Source organism: Glycine max, chromosome 15, assembly GCF_000004515.6.
Source record: "Glycine max cultivar Williams 82 chromosome 15, Glycine_max_v4.0, whole genome shotgun sequence".
Taxonomy (NCBI): domain Eukaryota; kingdom Viridiplantae; phylum Streptophyta; class Magnoliopsida; order Fabales; family Fabaceae; genus Glycine; species Glycine max.
The window spans coordinates 10,109,652-10,130,233 of NC_038251.2; the positions used below are offsets into that span (position 1 = coordinate 10,109,652).

Sequence of the window (20,582 nt, forward strand, 5' to 3'; positions counted from 1 at the left end):
TTTACGATCCCTTGTGAAGATGAAACACTGCCCCACCAAAATTTCCCTTTCTAAACACTTGGAATTAAGGAGAATTAAGCCCAACATTGTTACTTTGAACACCCTCATCGATTGTTTCTGCCACTTCCGTCAAATGTCCTCTGCATTTTCTGTACTTGGCAAGATTCTTAAGCTGGGTTATCAGCCAAATGACATAACCTTCACAATACTTATCAAAGGTCTGTGTCTTAATGGCGAGGTTAAGAAAGTACTCCACTTCCATGACAAAGTGGTAGCTCAAGGGTTTTGGATCAAGTTGGTTATTTTGTCTTGTTCGATGGGTTGCGTAAGCTAGGAGAAACAGGACTGCTGTGCAGTCACTGAGACGGATTGAAGGGCAATTAGTCAAGCCTGGTGTGTTGATCTACAGCACCTATGCAAAGATAAACTTGTTGCCGAGGCTAATGATGATTTATATTCCGAGATGATCGCTAAAGGAATTTTCTCCTGTGTGTCACTTACACTACTTTAATATACATGGTTTGTGCATTGTGAGTCAAATGAAGGAAGCAGTTGATTTGTTTAATAAAATGGTATTGGAAAACATCAACCCGGATATTTATACCTTCAATATATTGATTGATGGGTTGTGTAAGGAAGGAAGTATGAGAGAAGTTAATCATGTGTGGCTGTGATGATGAAAGCTGGTGTAAAACCTGATGTTGTTACTTATAATACTTTAACGAAAGGATATTGCTTAGTTCGTGAGGCAAATAGGGCCAAAGATATATTCAACAAAATCTAATGAGGGAGTGAATCCCACTTTTTGGAGCTATGCTATCTTAATTTGTGGATTATGTAAGATTAAAATGGTAGATGAAACCATGAATCTTTTTAAGAAAATGCATTGCAAAAATACGGTTCTTGATTAATTTATGGTTTGTGCAAAGCAGGAAGGATGTCTTGTGTTTGGGAGCTTGTTGAGGAGACGAAGGATAGAGGCCAACATGCTAATATATTCCCTTACAATTCTTTATTAGACTGTTTATGCAAAAACAACAATGTAAATAGGGCAATTGCATTATTCAAGAAAACTAAAGATCATGGAATTTGACCAAATGTGTACTCATACACAACAGTTATAGGTTGTACGAAGGTAGAAGACTTAAGAATGCACAAGAGGTTTTTCAATATCTTTTGATTAAAGGCTATCATCTACATGTTTGGACATATATCGTTATGATCAATGGACTTTGTAAAGAGGGGTTGTTTGATGAAGCTTTAGCCTTGTGTCAAAAATGGAAGATGCTGGTTTCATTCCTAGTGTTGTAACTTATGAGATAATTATCCGTGCTCTCTCAGAAAAAGATAGAACGACATGGCAGAGAAGCTTCTTCGTGAAATGATTGCTAGAGGCCTATAATAGCAAAACTAGTTAAGACACTTTCTAGTTACACAAGTTTTTCTAGCTTTTGATGACGACTAATGACAGGCAACATTAGTACAGGCAAAAGATCATCCACCAAAAGCTGCACTTCAAAATTTTATAATTTCCTCAAACACTAGAGAATACATCCAGTTTGTCGTTTAGGTTCCTACAAAGAAACTTCCTATTTACATCACTTCTTACTTTCAGAAGTGATGGAAACTGCAGTTGGCAAAATATCCATCAAGATGCACATAGACAACAAGCTCAACTTGTTTCCAGGGATTCTCAAAATATGCTACTACTACAAATATGCTGCTACTACTACAACCACCACCACTTCTTACTCTCAGTGATTCTCCAAATATGCTACTACTACAACCACCACCTCAACATGTTTCCAGCGATAAAGCTAATAATCCATCACCACTGTCAGAACTTCATGCAGGGGATTAGCAATCTAAACATAGCTCATAGTAGCTATGCAATCTTTGCTAGCACCGCTCTTTATGAAATTTGTATGAACAGGAAAGTTTTGTTTGATCTTTTACAATGATCATAATGAAATAACCAAGCAGGCCTTGTACTGTCTCTTCTAATGTTTGTTTCTAACTAATTTCTTTTTTTGTTTAATAGCATATGTATTTGAATGACTCTGTAATGCTACAAGTGATTAGTGTGACACAAGTTATGGTCACATTGAATGAATTGTATCAACAAAACTTTACGTATAATTTGAAACTTTAGATGTGTTATTATTCAATCTTATCTATTTTAAGTGTTCATGCTTATTTTTTCTGTGTATACCAATGCTATTGGATGAAAAATAATGCTGTTAAGATGATGGGGGAAGGCGTTTGTTGGTGTTTGCCAGCCTCTTATTTGCTGATCTGTTTTTCTCATTTGTCTACTTAAAGAAGACACTTGGACTCGATATATGTACTTCACAGGCCTCTGATTTGGGGGCTTCACCACGATTCAGAAACTTTCTCTGAATGTCAGTTTGCTTGTCATGTTTGTCTCGCTCATGAATAAAAAACTTGCAGGTGCTTTTGTTTTGCTAGGGAAGATTCTTTGGCACACATGCATTTTTACCAATTTCCAAATCCTTTGTTGCAAAACAAATAAAACACATCAGTACATATAATAGTTTTTTTTTCAAATAATTTTAACTGTCGTTCACTTTTCATTGAATTGTATCTACTACCATGTAGAGAATACATTATTAGACATACCTTTAGGAATTCTAGTGCCAAAAAAAAAAAACTTGAATCATTTATTAATTGTTAGCAATTTGATAAATATTTTTATAGTCATTCTCATTCATTTCATAATAGTTTTTTTTATTCAATAATCCAGTGGGAATGGGAGCATAACTGAGGTTCTTCCATTTGTAATTTCAGTTCTTAGTGCTTTCTATCCAACTCTGTTGTATAATCTGAAATGCTTCTTTTTTTCGGTAATATTTTTTAACGGAAGTATCCATTTTCTTCTTGTGTGACTTTCGCCAAATTTGCTGCTGTTATGATGAATGAGCAGAGGAATGAAACTTCTGATACCATTAGTGCTTTGAATAGATTGAGGAAAGTAAGAAGCTCCTTATTGTAATGATAAGTTTATGGACAAACTATGGAAGGTTATTTCTGGCTTAGCAAACCAAATTGTGACGTACAGAGGTTGTTTTTGATCAAGTAGAGCTTCATCTTCTAATGTGCTTTTATTTTGTATTGGTTAGTTGCACTATTATCTCACTACATTTCAGAATTTAATGGACCACCTACTCATAGTAAACTATTAATGATACCAAGGCATGTGATCTTAATAATTCTAGACAAATGGACCATCTTTTGCATTATTACTCAATAGCCAAATGGATTGAGTTAGGAGTTTGGTAGCTTCATGGCCAATTCTTTGCTGTTTTATCTTGGTGTTTGTGATATGACTTCAGTTGCAGAATGTTCCGTCACTTGTGCCTTTTTTTTTTTTTCATTCCCGTGGCTATGCATGGCTTAAGCATTTGGAATGACTCAGGTTCTCAAAATTTTGATAGAGCCTCTTTGATATAGTTTGACCATTGCTGTTCACTTCTAATGTAATAAAATGTTTGGCTCAATTCAAGTTGGGCTTTTTCTTGTGCATTGTCTATAGTCAGTGAAACTCATTATTTTGCTCCTACACTACAATATTTGTTCTCATTACAGTCACTGCAACTCGAGAGGCTCACTCATCATCATGATTCCAACAGGCTTCTTGGGAGATAGATCAAATGTGGGAGGACATTAGTCCAACATGAAAGGATTATTTTAACTAGATTTTGACCTGTGTTACGTGGATTTATTCTTTGTGGAGAATTAGATGGTCTTCTACAAACAGTGAACTTACAAATTAAAGTGACTCACGGTGCATGGAATGCAAAAACAAAATTTATTGAGACAGATAATTAATTAATTATGGCAGCTTATAAGCCAAATGTGAAGTCTTTGAAAACTTTATCCGAGTCGGTTGGGATATAAGGCTAATGTTTGCCTGGTCTGTAACTTAAGTGGGCATAGGGAGTGCTGTGGTTTGATACAAGGTTGTCTTATTGTTCACTATTTTTGTGGGTTATGCAGAATTTGGATTTATAATACCCTGACTTGTTCACCTTCGAGGCTTTGACTAAACAATTTTGACCTTCCTTAAAATGTTCATAAACATAACTGTCTGATGAGTGAGATGCAGCTCTAAAGGTTTTTACACAGTACTGTGTCCTATATTTTTTATTATAAGCATATTTGGATATATCATATGGTGAATTGCGAGTGTGCAATTGGGGGCTAGCTGCTTTTGTAAGCATATAATTAAACCATCGGAATTCAGAGAGTATTGTACCTATGCTTTTATCTATTAAACCAAATTTTGAGTTTTTTTGAAGTACTTGTGTCACCTTGGATTTCTAGAGTGAAAAATCAAAATTGTACAAGAGGATTGACAATTATTTAAATCAGCTCTGGCAGTTCCAAAACAATCTTTGTCGTTTACAAAATTATATTGCAAGTATAAAATTTTCTGATGTTATTATTTTGATGACGAGCTCAACTTATCCTTTGTTTATTGTACTTGATCTTTCCTTCACAAGTTTTCGCTTATTATACAACTATTTGCACACTCATCTATAAAAGCTTGAATGAGAGGAAAAAGGAAACTTTGCTAGAGAAAGAAGAAGCACTTATGAATGTTATGTAATCAAGATGTACCACATTATATTGTCCTGCATTATCCATTTTGGGCCTTGGATCTTATGGGATCCTTGGGGGACAAGGTAGATAAAAGTGATTGCATGATTTGTCTTTGTTGGAAGATATGTTAAATCATATCTGCACCTTTTCTTCCCTGTGTCGAAAGACATGATTTCCTTGGTAGCCATGCTTTGTTTGCTCTGTGAAGGGCATGGCAAAAAGGTTATGATAGGGACCCTCATGTTCTAGTGAAGATATCACTTTGTATAATTTTGTGAACTGTCACAATTTTGCTCCTTTTATGTGTCAAGAAATTTATCATTTCTACTTTAAATTATAAATTTTTACAATGCAAAGTCTCTATGGAACGCGTAATATTATACGAGGATTAAGATAAGTAATCATCGCTTTGCGCTCTGCTCCCTGTAACACCCTCTACCCCGACATATATATAAATAAATAAAATATATAAAAATATCGGTAACCAAATTCATACGGGTAAAAGGTTCACATTCACTTCACTATTATCAATTAAAACTTATTAAAGCATATTCGGCTCAAAATAAGGCCGTCAAAATTTACAAAAATATTTTGTTAAATTAGTGAGATTAAATAAAATAGACTAACATCATGCAATTAATATAAAATTTATGCCACACTGTCACATCCTATCAGAGCATTGTGTCCCGACGTCCTTCAGCATAAGGTTCCTTAAAGCACTTCACCTAGTCATCTGCTCCCCCGAACACAAGGTTCAAGATCATCACAGGATCCAAACACAAACAACACACAGGGAGTGGGTTATCACATTCCTAACTAATAGAGGAAAATAAAATAATATATAGGTATAAATATTATATAACAAAATACAATTTACTTGAGCATAACTCAAATTATTTCACCACACGTCTCATTCGTTTTCACAACATTCGCATACTCAATAGTCAAAACACAATATAATCAAATCAATCAATATAGAACAATACACAAACGTTATGCAGCAGATACACCAAGACTCAATTCTATATGCAATATGGTATCATGTCAGTGAAAAACTTCATCGGGCGCCTAGGAGTACATGACAAGACAAACCACACACTATCAAGTCAAGTCACTCTCACTAGGTAATATCATAGGGAGACCAGTCAAGATCACAGTGTTTTGCGAGAATGCTCCAACCATATGGGATCAACATAGGATTAAAGGAGCACTCAAACTGGGTGACCCCCAATGCCTACACTCCGAAGAGTCCGTCAGGGCCTCTCCCTCCTGATTCAGATCCAACCCAGAAAACATTTTAGCACACAGACTCTATCTATGAACTTTACAAAACACACAACTCCTCAATTGTTCTCAAATATTTTTAACTCGTCGCTCTTTAAGGGTCTTAGCATTAATTCGTCGTCATTAAAGGGTCTTAGCATTAACTCGTCGCCCTTAAAGGGACTTAACATTAACTCGTCGTCCTTAAAGGGTCTTATAATTAACTCATCGCCCTTAAAGGGTCTTATAATTAACTCACCGCCCTTAAAGGATCTTATAATTAACTCACCGCCCTTTAAGGGTCTTAAAATCGCGTGATTGTACAATTCATAATTCATAACTCAATGCAAACAACGTTACAATCACGTACATACTCAATTTATCACATACACTCGATCTTAATCACAATGGTATAATCTCAATCTAACATGTCATCACACTTCGTGAGTCACATACACTTTACCTATGAACCATGCAATACACACAACTATTCAATTGTTTTCAAAATCATTTTAACTCGTCGGGTTCCTATAGTGGATTTCATCACAATACTCGTCGCCCTTAAAAGGTCTTACAATTGTGTGATTGCACAATTCATAGCTCACAACACAATACACATCTCAATATACATGTATTCCATCATTCATCACATGTTCAATTCACCACATATTCACAATTTGAATCATCATTTCATATCCTCAATATAACAATTTATACAAAAGACTATCACAACCTGGGGACTAAACCCTTCAAATAATATTACACAATTATATCAAAATCATAGGTCAAAATATACAAATATCAAGAGCACAATTTATCAAGCAATTATCATCAGAACATCAATATTTTATTTATAATCATAAAGGAAAAATCGTAATTTAATAAACATCCCAAAATAAAACCCAATTTAATCCTCTAAGGATCCCTACACATGTTCTTACTAGCCCCCAATTGTGAATAACTCATCCCTTTCCTCTAAGCGGACTCACTTCTAAGCGGACTCACGTGTCTTCCGACAGCGATAGCAGCATCTCTATCGGTTCCCTGAGATTCCTCCAATTTTTCCTCTGACTGCTCCGATAGAGTTTCCAAACGTTAGAGAGACAAAGAAGGGATTGAAGCCTCCACTTGTACTGTCTTCATGCGATTCCTTTATCTCTCTCCACGAATATTATCTCGCAAATCTCAACGGTAAAAGTGTGTGAAATTGAATTTCAAACAACATATACAAATTTCATGAAAATCCAACGGTTAACGAAACCGAAATCTTAGTTTTACTGAGACTGTTTTGGGTTTATGCGGGAAAAGAGAAAGCTACGGTGCGAAGGGTATTTCTCTTAGCTCCAACATGTTTTTGCAATTCCCAACGGTGAGATTTCTCATAATTGGGTTTCGAACGTGCTCCTAAAATTTTGCGACGATCCAACGATAAATGAGTTCGAGATCGTCGTTTTTCTGATATAGGTTTTGTGGGCTGCAGGAAAAGAAATGATTTGGGGAGGAGGAGAGGGAAAACGAAAATGAGGGGAAGAAGAGACATCGTCAATCTAAAAACTGAGCTAACATCCCTATTTATACCTAGGATGCACACAACTTATTATTACTCTATTTATTTATTTTTAATATTTTATAAAAAAGAACTTTATTTTATTCCCTATCAAATGAATAAATCAATTTTTTTTTCTTCAAACCATTATTTCTCACTATTTATTTATTTATAAAAACATGATCATTTTTCTAAAACTCTATTTATTTATAAATAACAATTATTTATAAATTAGTTTACGAAAAATGGGATGTTACACTCCTAAGGATGTAGGCACACTTGCACCTCGTTAACTCTCTTGTGTTTGTGTGTACGAATGTGATTTCTCTAATCCCTTTAGAATTCCGGCTAATAATTGGTATTAGAGTTCGACTTGGTAATCGGCTCAAACGAGTAAAATGGAGGTGATGCATTCATAGACATAAAGATTTCTCGTATCTAAAGTCTACATAACAGGTGAGTTCATGCATGGAGACCAGACAACGAGTTCTGCAGGTATTGCAACGGTGCAAGGAGGTATTAGAACATGTTGATGACAATGACTAGTCAGGGCGGGACAATCACAATTAAGCTTTAAAAGCCACCATGAAATACTCATGGATTGAAAATGATTTTTGCTTGAGAGAGAAACGATCATATGAAAAAAACTCACTTGAAAAAAGAATTTTTGAAATATAAGTGTTGCATGAAGTTTCACATCTGGTAGGAATGAAAATATTAAATATCAATAATATCCATAAATTTGAATATTAAGATTTTGGGTTAAGATATAATATAAATTTATTTATGTAATTACACAAAACTAATTAATTTAGATCTGCTTGTGTTTAAAATTACCAAAGCGATCTAATGCACTTAGATTTTGTGCTTTTTAAAGGGACCACTAAGTCATAGAGATTTCCCAAAGTCAAATTCATGTTCCCACTATCAACATATCCGTAAAGAAAGATAATAGCCGAGTGTGCTTACAAAAATATGATTAGAGAGAGTCATGACGAAAAATACTCTAAATTATGTCTTTAGAAATTTTTAGATACGGTATAAAAATGCTAAAGATTATATTAGTTGATGGTGGTTAAAGTAGATTATTTAAAAAACTCCCTAATGGCTTACTTAGAGAATCATGGAAACTGGACCCATATAAAGATTTCCTTAAACAACAAGATACTAACGTTAATTATTGTTAGCATTTCATTATGTTTATATGAACCTTATTAGTTCAGTGAAACATGAGCTGTCTCATCCAGGCAGCAAAAAAGCCAATGAAAGTATCAACTTTCGCAAATATCCCCCATTACCATATACCAGTGGAAAGACAGAAACAATCCATATTTTTTAACTAAAGAAATTCAATTTAAAATGCACTGTAATAATTAGAGGATATAACCAATTACCGCTTTACATATTCCATATCGTTTAAAATGAGCTACAAGGAAATTAGTTTCATATATTTTGTGGGTACTAGTTGTTTTTTTTAGTCTTGGACAGTCAGTTATTAATATAAAATGGACATAAAAAATATGAAAAAAAATTAAATGAAGTCATAGATTATAGATATAATCATATAGCTTATAAATATCACATATGAATGAAGGTTGTTTAAAGTAATTCACATGATCATTTACTCTTAACATAATATTTGAGATCATCACAAGATTCAAACACAAACAATGAAGAGTGAATTATCATATTCCTAAATAAGTAAAGATAAATGAAAACACATATATATAATATAAGTATCACAAGTTCAACTTAACATAATTCACATCATTTTACCATTCATTGCATAACATCACTTGTCTCAAGGATTTAATCACAAAATTACATTCCACACCTTTACATTAATCACATGTTCAGAACAACACATCTCTAGTACAATACAACATCTCACACTTACACAATTCATTACTCACCATCATGTAACAAGTCGCAATGATGATTACACAAATGCTATGTAACAGATACACCCTATATGTAATATGATACTATATCAATGAAAAACAACACTAGGACGCCTAGGAGTACAGACACACCACACAATGGGTATGTCAGGTCATACTCTCACTAAGTGAAATAATAAGATGACCAGTCAGGATTACTCTGTTTTGCAATAATGTTTCAACCATATGCGATCAACATAAACTTAGGGGAATATTTAAACCGAGTGTATTTACCCCTAAGGCCTAGACTCCGGAGAATCCGTTAGGGTCTCACCTTCCTGATTCAGGTCCAACCCCTAAAACAACTTTTGCATGAAGACACTGCTCATGAATTATACAATATCACGACCTCACACTTATTTCAAACACGTTTAACACAATGCACTTCAATTTAACACCTCAGATTCCTAACTTGGAACCCTACACTTTCCTTTTAACACCTTGCGCATAAACACTTTTCTCAACGTAAATACCAGATGAGTTATTGTATAATTCACAACTCACAACATAAGTAATATCACATCAAGTATTAACCACACACTTATTGACAATCATATCTCATGTTCACAATTTTAACATCTCACAACGTCACAATCTATTATCACATGTTTTCGTGTATCTTACAAATTAACCATGCTCAACTTGTCACTTATACTCAATCTCAATCACAATTTTATAATATACAAATAGTATTACATATATAGACGTACACAATATACAAATAACTAAACAAACAAATATTCTAATAATGAATTTACAAAGTGAAATATAATTAAACAAAACTGCACCAAGAATTCACTAAAATTTTTGAAGAACCTTATAGTTAAATAGACTTTTGCCAATTTTAATGAACAACAATATAAAACAGTATATAAACTCATACTAAATATTAATTCCAAACTATATAAAAAAAATTAAGAAACACGAAAAGGAAAAAATACAAAATCAATATCTCATTTCCTCTTACGATAAATCCTTCCTTACTTAATTTCATCAATTCATGTTAATTAGAAGAAAAAAAAAATCAAATTTCTAGGGTTCACACTCAATACAAGAACATATCAATTTCACAACAATTTTGCATTGGTACATCAAATGGTCCATCAAACGCATTCAATTTGCGATCAAAAGCATGCAAAAAAAATTGAATTTTATAAAATAACCCAAAATTAATCCTTTAAGGATTCCTACACATGTTCATTCTAATCTCTAAGCGTGAATAACTCATTCATTACCTCTAAGCAGGCTCACGTGTGTAATCCAACAACGATAACGACGTTTCTAGCAATTTCCTAAGATTCCTCAAGCTTTTTCTTTGGTTGTTATAGGTAGATAGATATAGATGTTTACTAAGTAGATTATATTGAGCCGCAATATATGGGTTTCCAAGCATTAGAGAGAAGGAGAAAGAATTAGAGCCACAATTTTACTGTCTCCGTGCGAGAGATATTTCTCTCTCTACAAAAATTATTTCGGAAATCCCAATGGTGGGAATGTGTGAAAATGAATTCTAAATGTGGTGTCCAAATTTCAAAATGATCCCACGGTTAATGAATCCGGGATCATAATTTTACTTGGACAGATTTGAGTGTATGCCGGAAAAAAAAAGAGTGTTGGGAGAGGAAGGGAGAACGAATTTGGTAGGAAATAAGAGCATAGAGACGTATTGTAATTATAAAAACTAACTTAATATGTCTCTATTTATAGTCAGGATACTTTCAGTCAATTATTTACTTTATTTTTTATTTTATAAAAAGAAATTATATTTTAGACATCCTATGTTTAAAAGAAAGGTTTCATGGTCTTCAAAAGCAGTCATAGTGACCAGAAGAGAGGGGGAAAAAAGGAAAAGAGAATGGATTAGCGCCATTATGATTAATTTGGTTATCAATATCAATGGAACATATATGTGACAACACTTCAAAGAAATCATGAAAGGTGAAAAAGAACAAGATATGGCATAACATTTATGCAATTGCTCTCTTACTTACATGCTAACACAATTAATGCACCCCTCATTTTCACACATGGAACTAAAGTGGGAGAAACCAAATCAAGCATTCAGTATAGTGGAAGGTAATCAAGGTATATGTTGGGGACAAAAGGTTCACAAATTGTCCAAAATGGGCCCCCCTCACTTTGAATTTGATACATGCATGCCTTCTTTGATTTCAAACTTTAGCTTTTATCAAGTCTCAAGTCAAAATAACCGAAAGAGAAAGCTGTTTTTTTCTCCAATGGTCGAAGCACTCCTCTTCATTTTGACCATCAAATAGGACACACACTTTCTAGTTTCTGAGCATAGAAGAGATCATGCATGAAGAGTTGTTGCATATGCATCTACTATTGTTTTGTTCCCATTGTACTATACACAACATGGAGTTTGTTTGTCAATAGTTGATCCTTGAGAGAAAAAGGAAAATGGAAAATCATTGCTTCACCTAACTCACCTGCCTAATGCCTATGAGTTTCTTTTGCTCCCTCTAAAGCTCAAAGGCCTGCAATCATTTCATTCTTCAAAAATTGATGGTAGGTTGCTTCAAAAAGTAGCCCAACCTCCTCTGCTTTGAACAAACACCTTGCATTATTCTCTTAATTATTTTGCAATAAAATATTGCTCTTTGAATTTTATTCATGTCTTAAAAGGAGAAATTAATAATTTCATTTTTCCTTTATGGTCTTCTTCCCACTAGCATATTTCTATGCTTTCATTATCCGATGGTTACACTACTAACTTCAATTTCAACGTTCACAACATATTTAGGACTAGCATTATTAGCTTTCTATAGAACTGGTCAACAAAAACATATTGGTCAATGTGGATTATTTCTAGATAGAATGCTATAAGGACAATCAATTCGTGTATATAGAAAATATTTAGAGAGAAAGTTTTATAAACATATCTACATACCTAAGGGATTATTCTTTAACTTTCGAAGAGAAATATTCTAGGTACACACAAAAAAAAAAACAGTTACAGGACCAAATTTCATCTAAACTTTTATGTCCATCATCGAATTACAAGACGTCTTCCCATGTTTCTCTAAATGCATATAGTGTGCATATGTATACTCAAAACTAACACTATCAAAGTGTACAAAGTAAGGAAGTAAAAAGAAAACATTCACTGTTATTTGAATTGAAGTACTCCACTTAAATTAAGGATGGATTTCTTTCAATAAGTTTTAGCCATTTCTTATGACATTAAAATGACACAAACATTTTGAATTGATAAGTTTTAGCTTATGCTTAAGACATGTCCTCTCATTAGAACAAGATAAATTTCCTCTCTCTAAACTATTCTCACCCATTTGTTTTATTTCGATTATCATATAGTAAAATGACTGGTTGGGAATAGCTTTTGGGGCCAAACTTGATTCTCAAAGCAGAATTTAGAAGGTGTTTTTTGTACCATTTATCATCATTTAATCTACCTTACAGAGTAACAGAGACCATCTTATAGTGATTTTTTTGTCACTTGTCACTTTTTTCAAGGTGGAAGGTTAGAAATGTAACACAAACATACTATATGTCAATGAGAATTAACAATTTTTTTTTTAAAAAAAACGTATTGAATTCGTTTGAGTATCATTGTCTTCTCTTAGCTATTGCTGTCTCCTTTTAGGGTTTATGTCCCTTTAAAACAGTGGAAACCTAGGTCATCAGTGCCCCTAAAGCATAGTCATTGACTAACTACCAGTAGACCCCAGAGTTGACTGAAAATAATTATTCGGGTTCACAAACTCAAAGATCTTAACAATGAGCATATCATTATCATGTGCTTCAATTTGTGATGGCAGGCATAGGCGTGTAGCAAAGAGTTTAAAATTTCTGCATTCAATATATAAATGTATAAAATTCATAGTGGAATTCATTCATATAATTGAATTTAGTTTCGTATATTTAATTTTATTACCAATAATATAAGAAAAGAAAATTAACAATGCTCGTTATTAAAATAATGAAACTAATAATAAAAGAATGGTGTCATCAACTATGATGTTTTATGTATAAAAAAAACTATGATGTTGGAGCTATTGAAATTAAGTGTGGCTTTGGCATCATCATACTGCATGCGCTAGTTATTTTTGAAGAATAATAAAGGAAATATAATCCTTTTAACCCTACAAGCAAGATGGGAGTGATTGCAGAAACACTAATTAAAGGTATAACTATTCCTTTAATTAAGAAAGTATGCATCCTCTCTATAATATATTGCGACGTACGATCGAACACATACGGTGACATGTTACTTTTTTTGTCGTAACTAATTAGTGTGTATTTTTCTGGTGAAGTGGACAACCAAGTATGTATTTGAATTACTTTATTCTACATTTAAAATAGTTTATAAAAAAATTTAATATTTAAAATAATTATATCAAGCAATTACTACTTATCAACAAATACTAATTAAAACCTAGCATATACTTAATTTTTTTTATAGAGTGGAGAAATAAATCCCTTGAAATGACACATATTTAATATATGATACGTTTTGTAAGTAAAGGATTACAAAAGAGAGTTTATTTTTTATAAACTAAAAATATATATTATTTTATTTGGAGAACTAATTAATTAAAAACATATTTAATCTTTAATTTATTTAGATTTTGATTTAATCTCTTCAAATTCTTTTCCCCTGTATAAAAAAAAAACTCTTCGACTTAAATTTCAGGTGAGCCCTGCATCTGATTATAAATCTCTGACCTACATGTAATAATTGATCATTGATTAATTCGTCACAGTTAATGTGTAATTTTTTATAATTAAAAAGTGTAAAAACAATATACAACTTTCATGGGTTAAAAAGCATTACTCTATTGTGACGTAGTGGTGGCCCTCCACTTTTTTCCCTTTGACGTTTTGGCCTTACCTTATAATAATAACAATAACAATTATATAATGCTTGCCACTCCTCTCTCCCACATGCTTCTCACTTTTGTTAACTTTCCAAAGTAATTTTCATCCATTCAGCATTAATTTCCCGTTGCCTCACTAACTGGGTATATATATTTGTCATGTCTTATTAGCCATATTCTTTTGTACCGACACTCCTTTTCCCTCTCTTTATATTTTGTTTTAAAGAGAGGGCTAAAAAAGAAAAGGGTTAGTGTTGTACATTCTTGTAGCAGCTTAGAATTGATGAAGGAAGGTGGTGGTAGAAAGCAAGGTGCAGCCTCACCTTGTGCTGCATGCAAGCTTCTGAGGAGAAGGTGTGCTCAGGATTGTGTTTTTGCTCCATATTTCCCAGCAGATGAACCCCAAAAGTTTGCAAACGTGCACAAGGTGTTTGGTGCTAGCAATGTCAACAAGATGCTTCAGGTTCACCTTTTTAATTATTATTAATTTATTCCAACTATTTCTCTTGTTTTATTTCTTCCCTAATTTCACTTGATATAGATCACTACTCCACATGCACGTCTAGCTTAGGCAACTTTTGGTTGTCAATATTTATAAATAGTTTTTCGTTGGACTTTTTTTTCCTCATTTCCCTAAGAATGCATACACATATCCTAGCATTATCTTTCACATAAGAGTTTAAATTTATGAACACAAAGCCTACAAACAAGGAAGCTTAAAAAATATCAGATGTTTTATGTTAGATATACCATGAATTTTTAACAAAATAAAAATATACTATGCTACTGTCTTATTTATTCCTTAAATTTTTGTTAAAGTAGAACTTGACAGCTTCTTTATTTGAGATTTTTAATTTTTAAAGTAAAAGTAGAGTTTATTCGATTTTAAGATGCATGAAGGCATATATGTCACGATCGATCTATTAATAGAAACATTTTTCTTGTGATATAAGATTTAAACTAACGGTCAAAATCTACCTAATTAATTTAATCAGATTATATAATGATTCTAACAAGTTAAAAATTTTACTTTTGTTACTAAAAGTAAAACATTTAACACAAATTTTATTTAGTAACATTTATTTTACATATGTCAAAATTAAAACTGACTAAATTAAAAAAAAAATCAACACTTGAAAATCACTAAATGTATAGTCAATATAGTTCTCCCCCTGATAGACTTTAATTACGGTGGAGTAACTCAGAAGATTTATTAATTATATTAATACTACTATTTTTTGTAATATAATTTCAGCAATTAAAATGAAAATCTTCAAACATCATAAATTCAACAATAAAATACTCACTTTAATTATTTATTCCTCTCCAAATACTTCGGCCAAACAATATACCACTACATTTTTGGGGGTGGGGGTTAATTTGTGCAAATATTGAAGTGGTTTTTAGTGTATTATTAGAGTTAGAATATACATGAGTACTATACACCTTGTGTCTATATATAGGCTTTGTCATAAGCATAGAACTTTCCTTTACAAATATCTTAAAATCTTTAGAGTTTTTGAATTCTAATTTTTTTTTACAACCATAATTAATCTTATTTTTCAAGTTGTAAGATTTTTTTACACTTGTCAACAGAGTTTTCAAGATTTACAAACATTAAGAGAGTTTTAGATTCTCTTTTAATTTTTTTTAACCACCGTAATTAAAAATTTTGTCTCCCCGATATGATTTCGAGTTTTGGATTCTCATGATTAATTTCTAATACATGTGTTCGGTATATATATATAAAGTGCGGGCGTAATGTTATTCCTTCCTCCAGATAAAACAAAAATTTTCCTAATGTAACTTGAAATTTTGATTCAATTTAAGACATAGATTTATGTGAAATTGTTTATAAGTTAATTTCAATCTTTCGCCCCTTCTACTTGGCGTTAGGACGTTGAAAACTTTTCACTCTTTTGAGCATCATGGAAAGACACCTCTACTAAATTCTTGGGGCACGTCAAATTAAGGGGATCTTCAAATTATTCGGATTAAACACTATCCAAACATAATTAATTGGTCTTTTGAACTATTTTTTTAAACCTAGATGTCGTTTTTAAGATAAATGTTCGATCAAGACAGATATTCATTTTTTCATCAATTAAGAAATGGAATTGGATGCTAATTTTTTTTTTTTGTTAAGTGAGTGCTAATAATTTTGAACCATATACTATACATATAAGAAGGAATGGTGCTATTTCTTTTATGAGGCTTTTAATAAGTAATTTTAAATATTAAAATAGTCTGTAAGATAAAGAAAAGGTAATTTCATTGATACATATAATAAAGTTAATTTAAACTTTTATCTCAACAAATGTTTAAATTACATTGTCTTTTCATTTATTTTAAATTTTTTATATATTTTTAAAAAATAAAATAATAAAATATTTTATATAATTTTTAAAAATAAAATATTTTATAGTTAACTTATTTTAACATTAGGGAGCCTTTTAGGATTATTTGTGTATGATCTCAAATCAAGTTGACAGTTAGTTTTGAAGAATAGTAGAGACAAAAATATGATTAAAAGACCTTTTCATAATTATTATTTATTATCAATTCTTTTGTTTATATTAAAATAATTAAAATGCATCATATTTGTTATTTCTTCAAAGAGCTATAATTCTTAAAAACAAAAATAAAAATACTGCAATTTAAATATCTCTTAAAGAAATCAATATATTAATTTATCTAAACAAAAGAAGGATGGATCATAATATCGATATTTTCATTATAAAAACTAAGCAAATATTTTTCAAGTTAATCACTTCCACAGCAACGTGGCTTTTTCTTAGCAACCCTTTGAAAGTTTAGGAAAAGACCAAGAAGATTGGATGCATTATCTTTCATCATCATCTCTTTGTCTTGTATTTATTTTTCATATCTCAATAATGACAATGCGCTCTGCCGCTCAAAGTTCACATGTGTGTAAATTGTAATTTTCAATTAATCAAAAAATAAAAGTATCATAAGTGCTTTAAAGTTTAAAGTTAAACCCCCACCACCACATCTTTAGCAAAAAGTCCTACACGCAAAAACCCCACCGTATAAGTGTTTTTATTTTCCAATATTAATAATGTTGTAGAATATTGCATCATTCGATTGTAAAATGTTTTATAAGTATATTAAAAGATAAGTATAAATAAATCTAACATATTCATAAAGTAAATATAATATGTCTTCCAAATTCTTCATCAACAATAATAATCTAAAATATATTTATATATTAACATTTAATCCAAGTTAATCTTTGAAACAAATTTATTATTATATTGATTATTTTGTGGTGAATGATTAACAGTTTTATTTGCTTGAGTACTCTTTCATTTTTCTTTCTTTATTTTTAAAAACTGAAGTAGAGTCATACGTGTAAAGGTGTATAGTGAGTTAGTGACTGCTTAGTTTTTAAATTTTAAAGCAGATTATCTTGTTTAATTATTTTAAAAATTAACCTTTGGCTATTCGGGGGAGCCAATGGGAGCTTGGAAACGTGATGTTGGCACCCAAAAGTCAAGGCCAAGCACAAATTGTAGTAGCGTTGACATGCTATATAACCAGCAACGCGCATTTGTAAAACAGAAATTATAGTTTTACTACTTAAATATATATTTCATACAATAAAAAAGGAAATATAAAAAAATGTTTTAGTAACATGATTGATGATAAAGAAATAACAAAAAAATTATATAAATAATATAACTTTTTGGTAAACCACACTTTAGAATAGGATATTGCAAACCCGTTGCACACGACCTTCAATTTCCACATCAGAATAAAAATATATTTATGTTAACGTTATGCTTCCGAACCACGTGAACCTGTCTTTTGAAATTAATTTATTTTAATCAGATGAAGTGAACAGTAATAAGTGACTAATAAAATGGTTTAAAAATACAACAGAAACAACCAAGTAATAGTAATTTATGTATCTTAGTTAATTGATTAAGGGTCAAGTAATAGTAATTTATGTATCTTAGCTAATTGATTAAGGGTTTGAATTTTGATTCATGATTGAATATGAAATGGATCGTATTAAAAATTCACTTAGTGTACATTTACAATTTCATACGAACATTTATTATTGTTTTCAACCAAAACAATTTCATACTAATTTTAAGATGAATAAAAATGATTTAATGACAATCCACTATTAATTTAAAAGAAAAATTATAATGTTAATTAGTTAAAAATTATCATTAATATAACTTATATGTATGAAGATTTGGAATGAAATGATATTATAAATTACTTGATACGGTAAATGCATAATCTATTTAGTCATAATAAAAGCCCTAATTTCCTTGTATTTTTATTTTGATGAAAGCGTAAAAACCATGAATTTGTCAGGACCTACCAATGCATCAACGAGGGGATGCAGTGAGTAGCATGGTGTATGAGGCCAATGCCAGAGTCCGAGACCCTGTTTACGGGTGCGTTGGGGCCATCTCTTCACTTCAGCAACAGATTGATGTGCTACAGACGCAATTGGCCCTGGCCCAGGCTGAGGTGGCCCATCTTCGGGCGAGACAAAACAGATGCTTTTCCCATCATGGGCTTAGGCCAACTAGCCCAACCACTAGTGGTTTTCCATCATCCAAGACCTTGGACTCACATGCTAAGCCTATTTTTGACATAGACATGGTGGACCAGGTTCGCTATGGTGCTTCAATGTGGTCATGACTCTTTGTTTTTTTTATTACTTTTTTTTTTTATTAATGTCATGACTTATATGCTAATACAATTATTTGTACTCTAGTTAGTATATCTATTAGTGGAGCATAGGAAGAAAAAAAAAAAGCAATTTGGCCTACACTTCCACTTGGTGAGTGTTGGAGCGGTGCTGCCGGCAGTGGCCGGGGTACTGTGGTGGTGGAGGAGCTGTGGTGGAGGCGTTCGCCCGCTTAATTAATTTAATTTTGGTTTTTGGGAAAGAGTTTCTCATTGAAGGTTAGATGTAAATGTTATTGTTACTTTGTATGAAGGACAAGTTTATGGCGTGATAGTATTTGGACTCTTTATGGCAAATGTGAAAGGGAGCCATGGATATTCTGTTGTTGTGTTTATTAGGAGTATTATGACTTGGCCTTTTCCAACATCATGGATGAACCAAGTGGCTTTTACATGGATTTTGATAGGCAAGGATGCTTCTTTCTATTGTTGGAATATTCAGTATTGCAGTGGATAACTTAAGTACTATATATTATGGCTATATGTTCTCTCCTCCGATTTGTTTTTTTTTAATCTGAATATTTATCTTTAATTGAGAGTTTTTATTTTCATTCTCATTATGACTCATCCTATTCGATGTATTTAACATTGAGTTTTTTTTTCTCTTTCAAATATATATTTATTAAATTTAAATTTAATTTGATGATGTTGATTATCTTTATTAAAATACTACTCATTATACATTCATTTTTCTGCTCTATCTTATTTTTATCCATTTTTTTATCATATTACCAGTCACTTTTATTACTTTTATCATTGGGAACATATCTTCTTATGTAGAAAAAGAATTTGAATCCTCTCGAGTGATATAATCTCATCATTTGTTCTTTTAAAACTCAGTTTTAAAATAAAAATATATTATGCATGCTATGAATTTTTTAATGACCAAGATTTCATACAGTGATAAAGTGACTGTAGAAAATTCTTTCCCTTAATTATTTTCTCTTAATTTCTATCTTTTTTCTTTTCCTTTCTATTTTTTTCTTCTTATTTTCACCTTAATCTATCCTAAAATCGGATGAATGAATGGATATCACCACTGTTATTATATTGACCGTATTTATTGCCTACGTGAGATAATATAAGATAAAATAGGATAGAAAAAATAAGAAGAGGAGGAAAAATGTAAGTTAAGATAATTAAGCGACATGCATGAGAGAAAAGAAATAAAAAAATGAATGTAGAAATCATTTTATATATAAGTTTGTTACACCATGACATTACTCTACTAAAATCACGTATTATATTGTTCCCGCGTTACTTTTCTTGGAAGCCATATATGTTCAAAACTTTCTTCAGTATTTTCCTTCTCTTTCTCGTGGCGCAACCTTTGAGTGTTCACTCCAGAACCCTTATATCAGCTACACACTACCTTCAAAATTAAACCCCGAGAACACTCAAAAGGGTCAAATCACAAGTGCCAGAAAATATCTCAAGGCATTCGGATACCAAGAAGACAAAAAACCCAATCTCAACAACACCGACACTAGCAACACACGTGATTTAAAAATCTAAGAAGATTTGAAAACCTCAATATATAAAAAAGTTCCAGGAATATTACAACCTAAACGTGTCGGGAAAACTGGATTCAGAGACCATGAAACTAATGTCGTTGGCAGC

General features: G+C 31.8%; 1 protein-coding gene across 1 annotated transcript; it reads left to right on the forward strand.

The window, feature by feature from the left end:
* Positions 1–14,282: 14,282 nt before the first annotated feature.
* On the forward strand, positions 14,283–19,443 carry LOC100786743 (LOB domain-containing protein 4). The gene is made up of 2 exons (XM_003547270.5): positions 14,283–14,694; positions 18,582–19,443. The coding sequence occupies exons 1-2, from the start codon at positions 14,515–14,517 to the stop codon at positions 18,912–18,914; spliced, it is 513 nt and encodes a 170-aa protein (XP_003547318.1). The 5' UTR covers positions 14,283–14,514; the 3' UTR covers positions 18,915–19,443.
* Positions 19,444–20,582: the final 1,139 nt, after the last annotated feature.

Excerpts from the sequence above, each read along its gene's own strand:
- LOC100786743 (XM_003547270.5), top strand. The coding sequence starts at position 14,515 with ATGAAGGAAGGTGGTGGTAGAAAGCAAGGTGCAGCCTCACCTTGTGCT. Across the intron at positions 14,695-18,581 it reads ATGTCAACAAGATGCTTCAG|GACCTACCAATGCATCAACG; the intron begins GTTCACCTTTTT and ends TGAATTTGTCAG.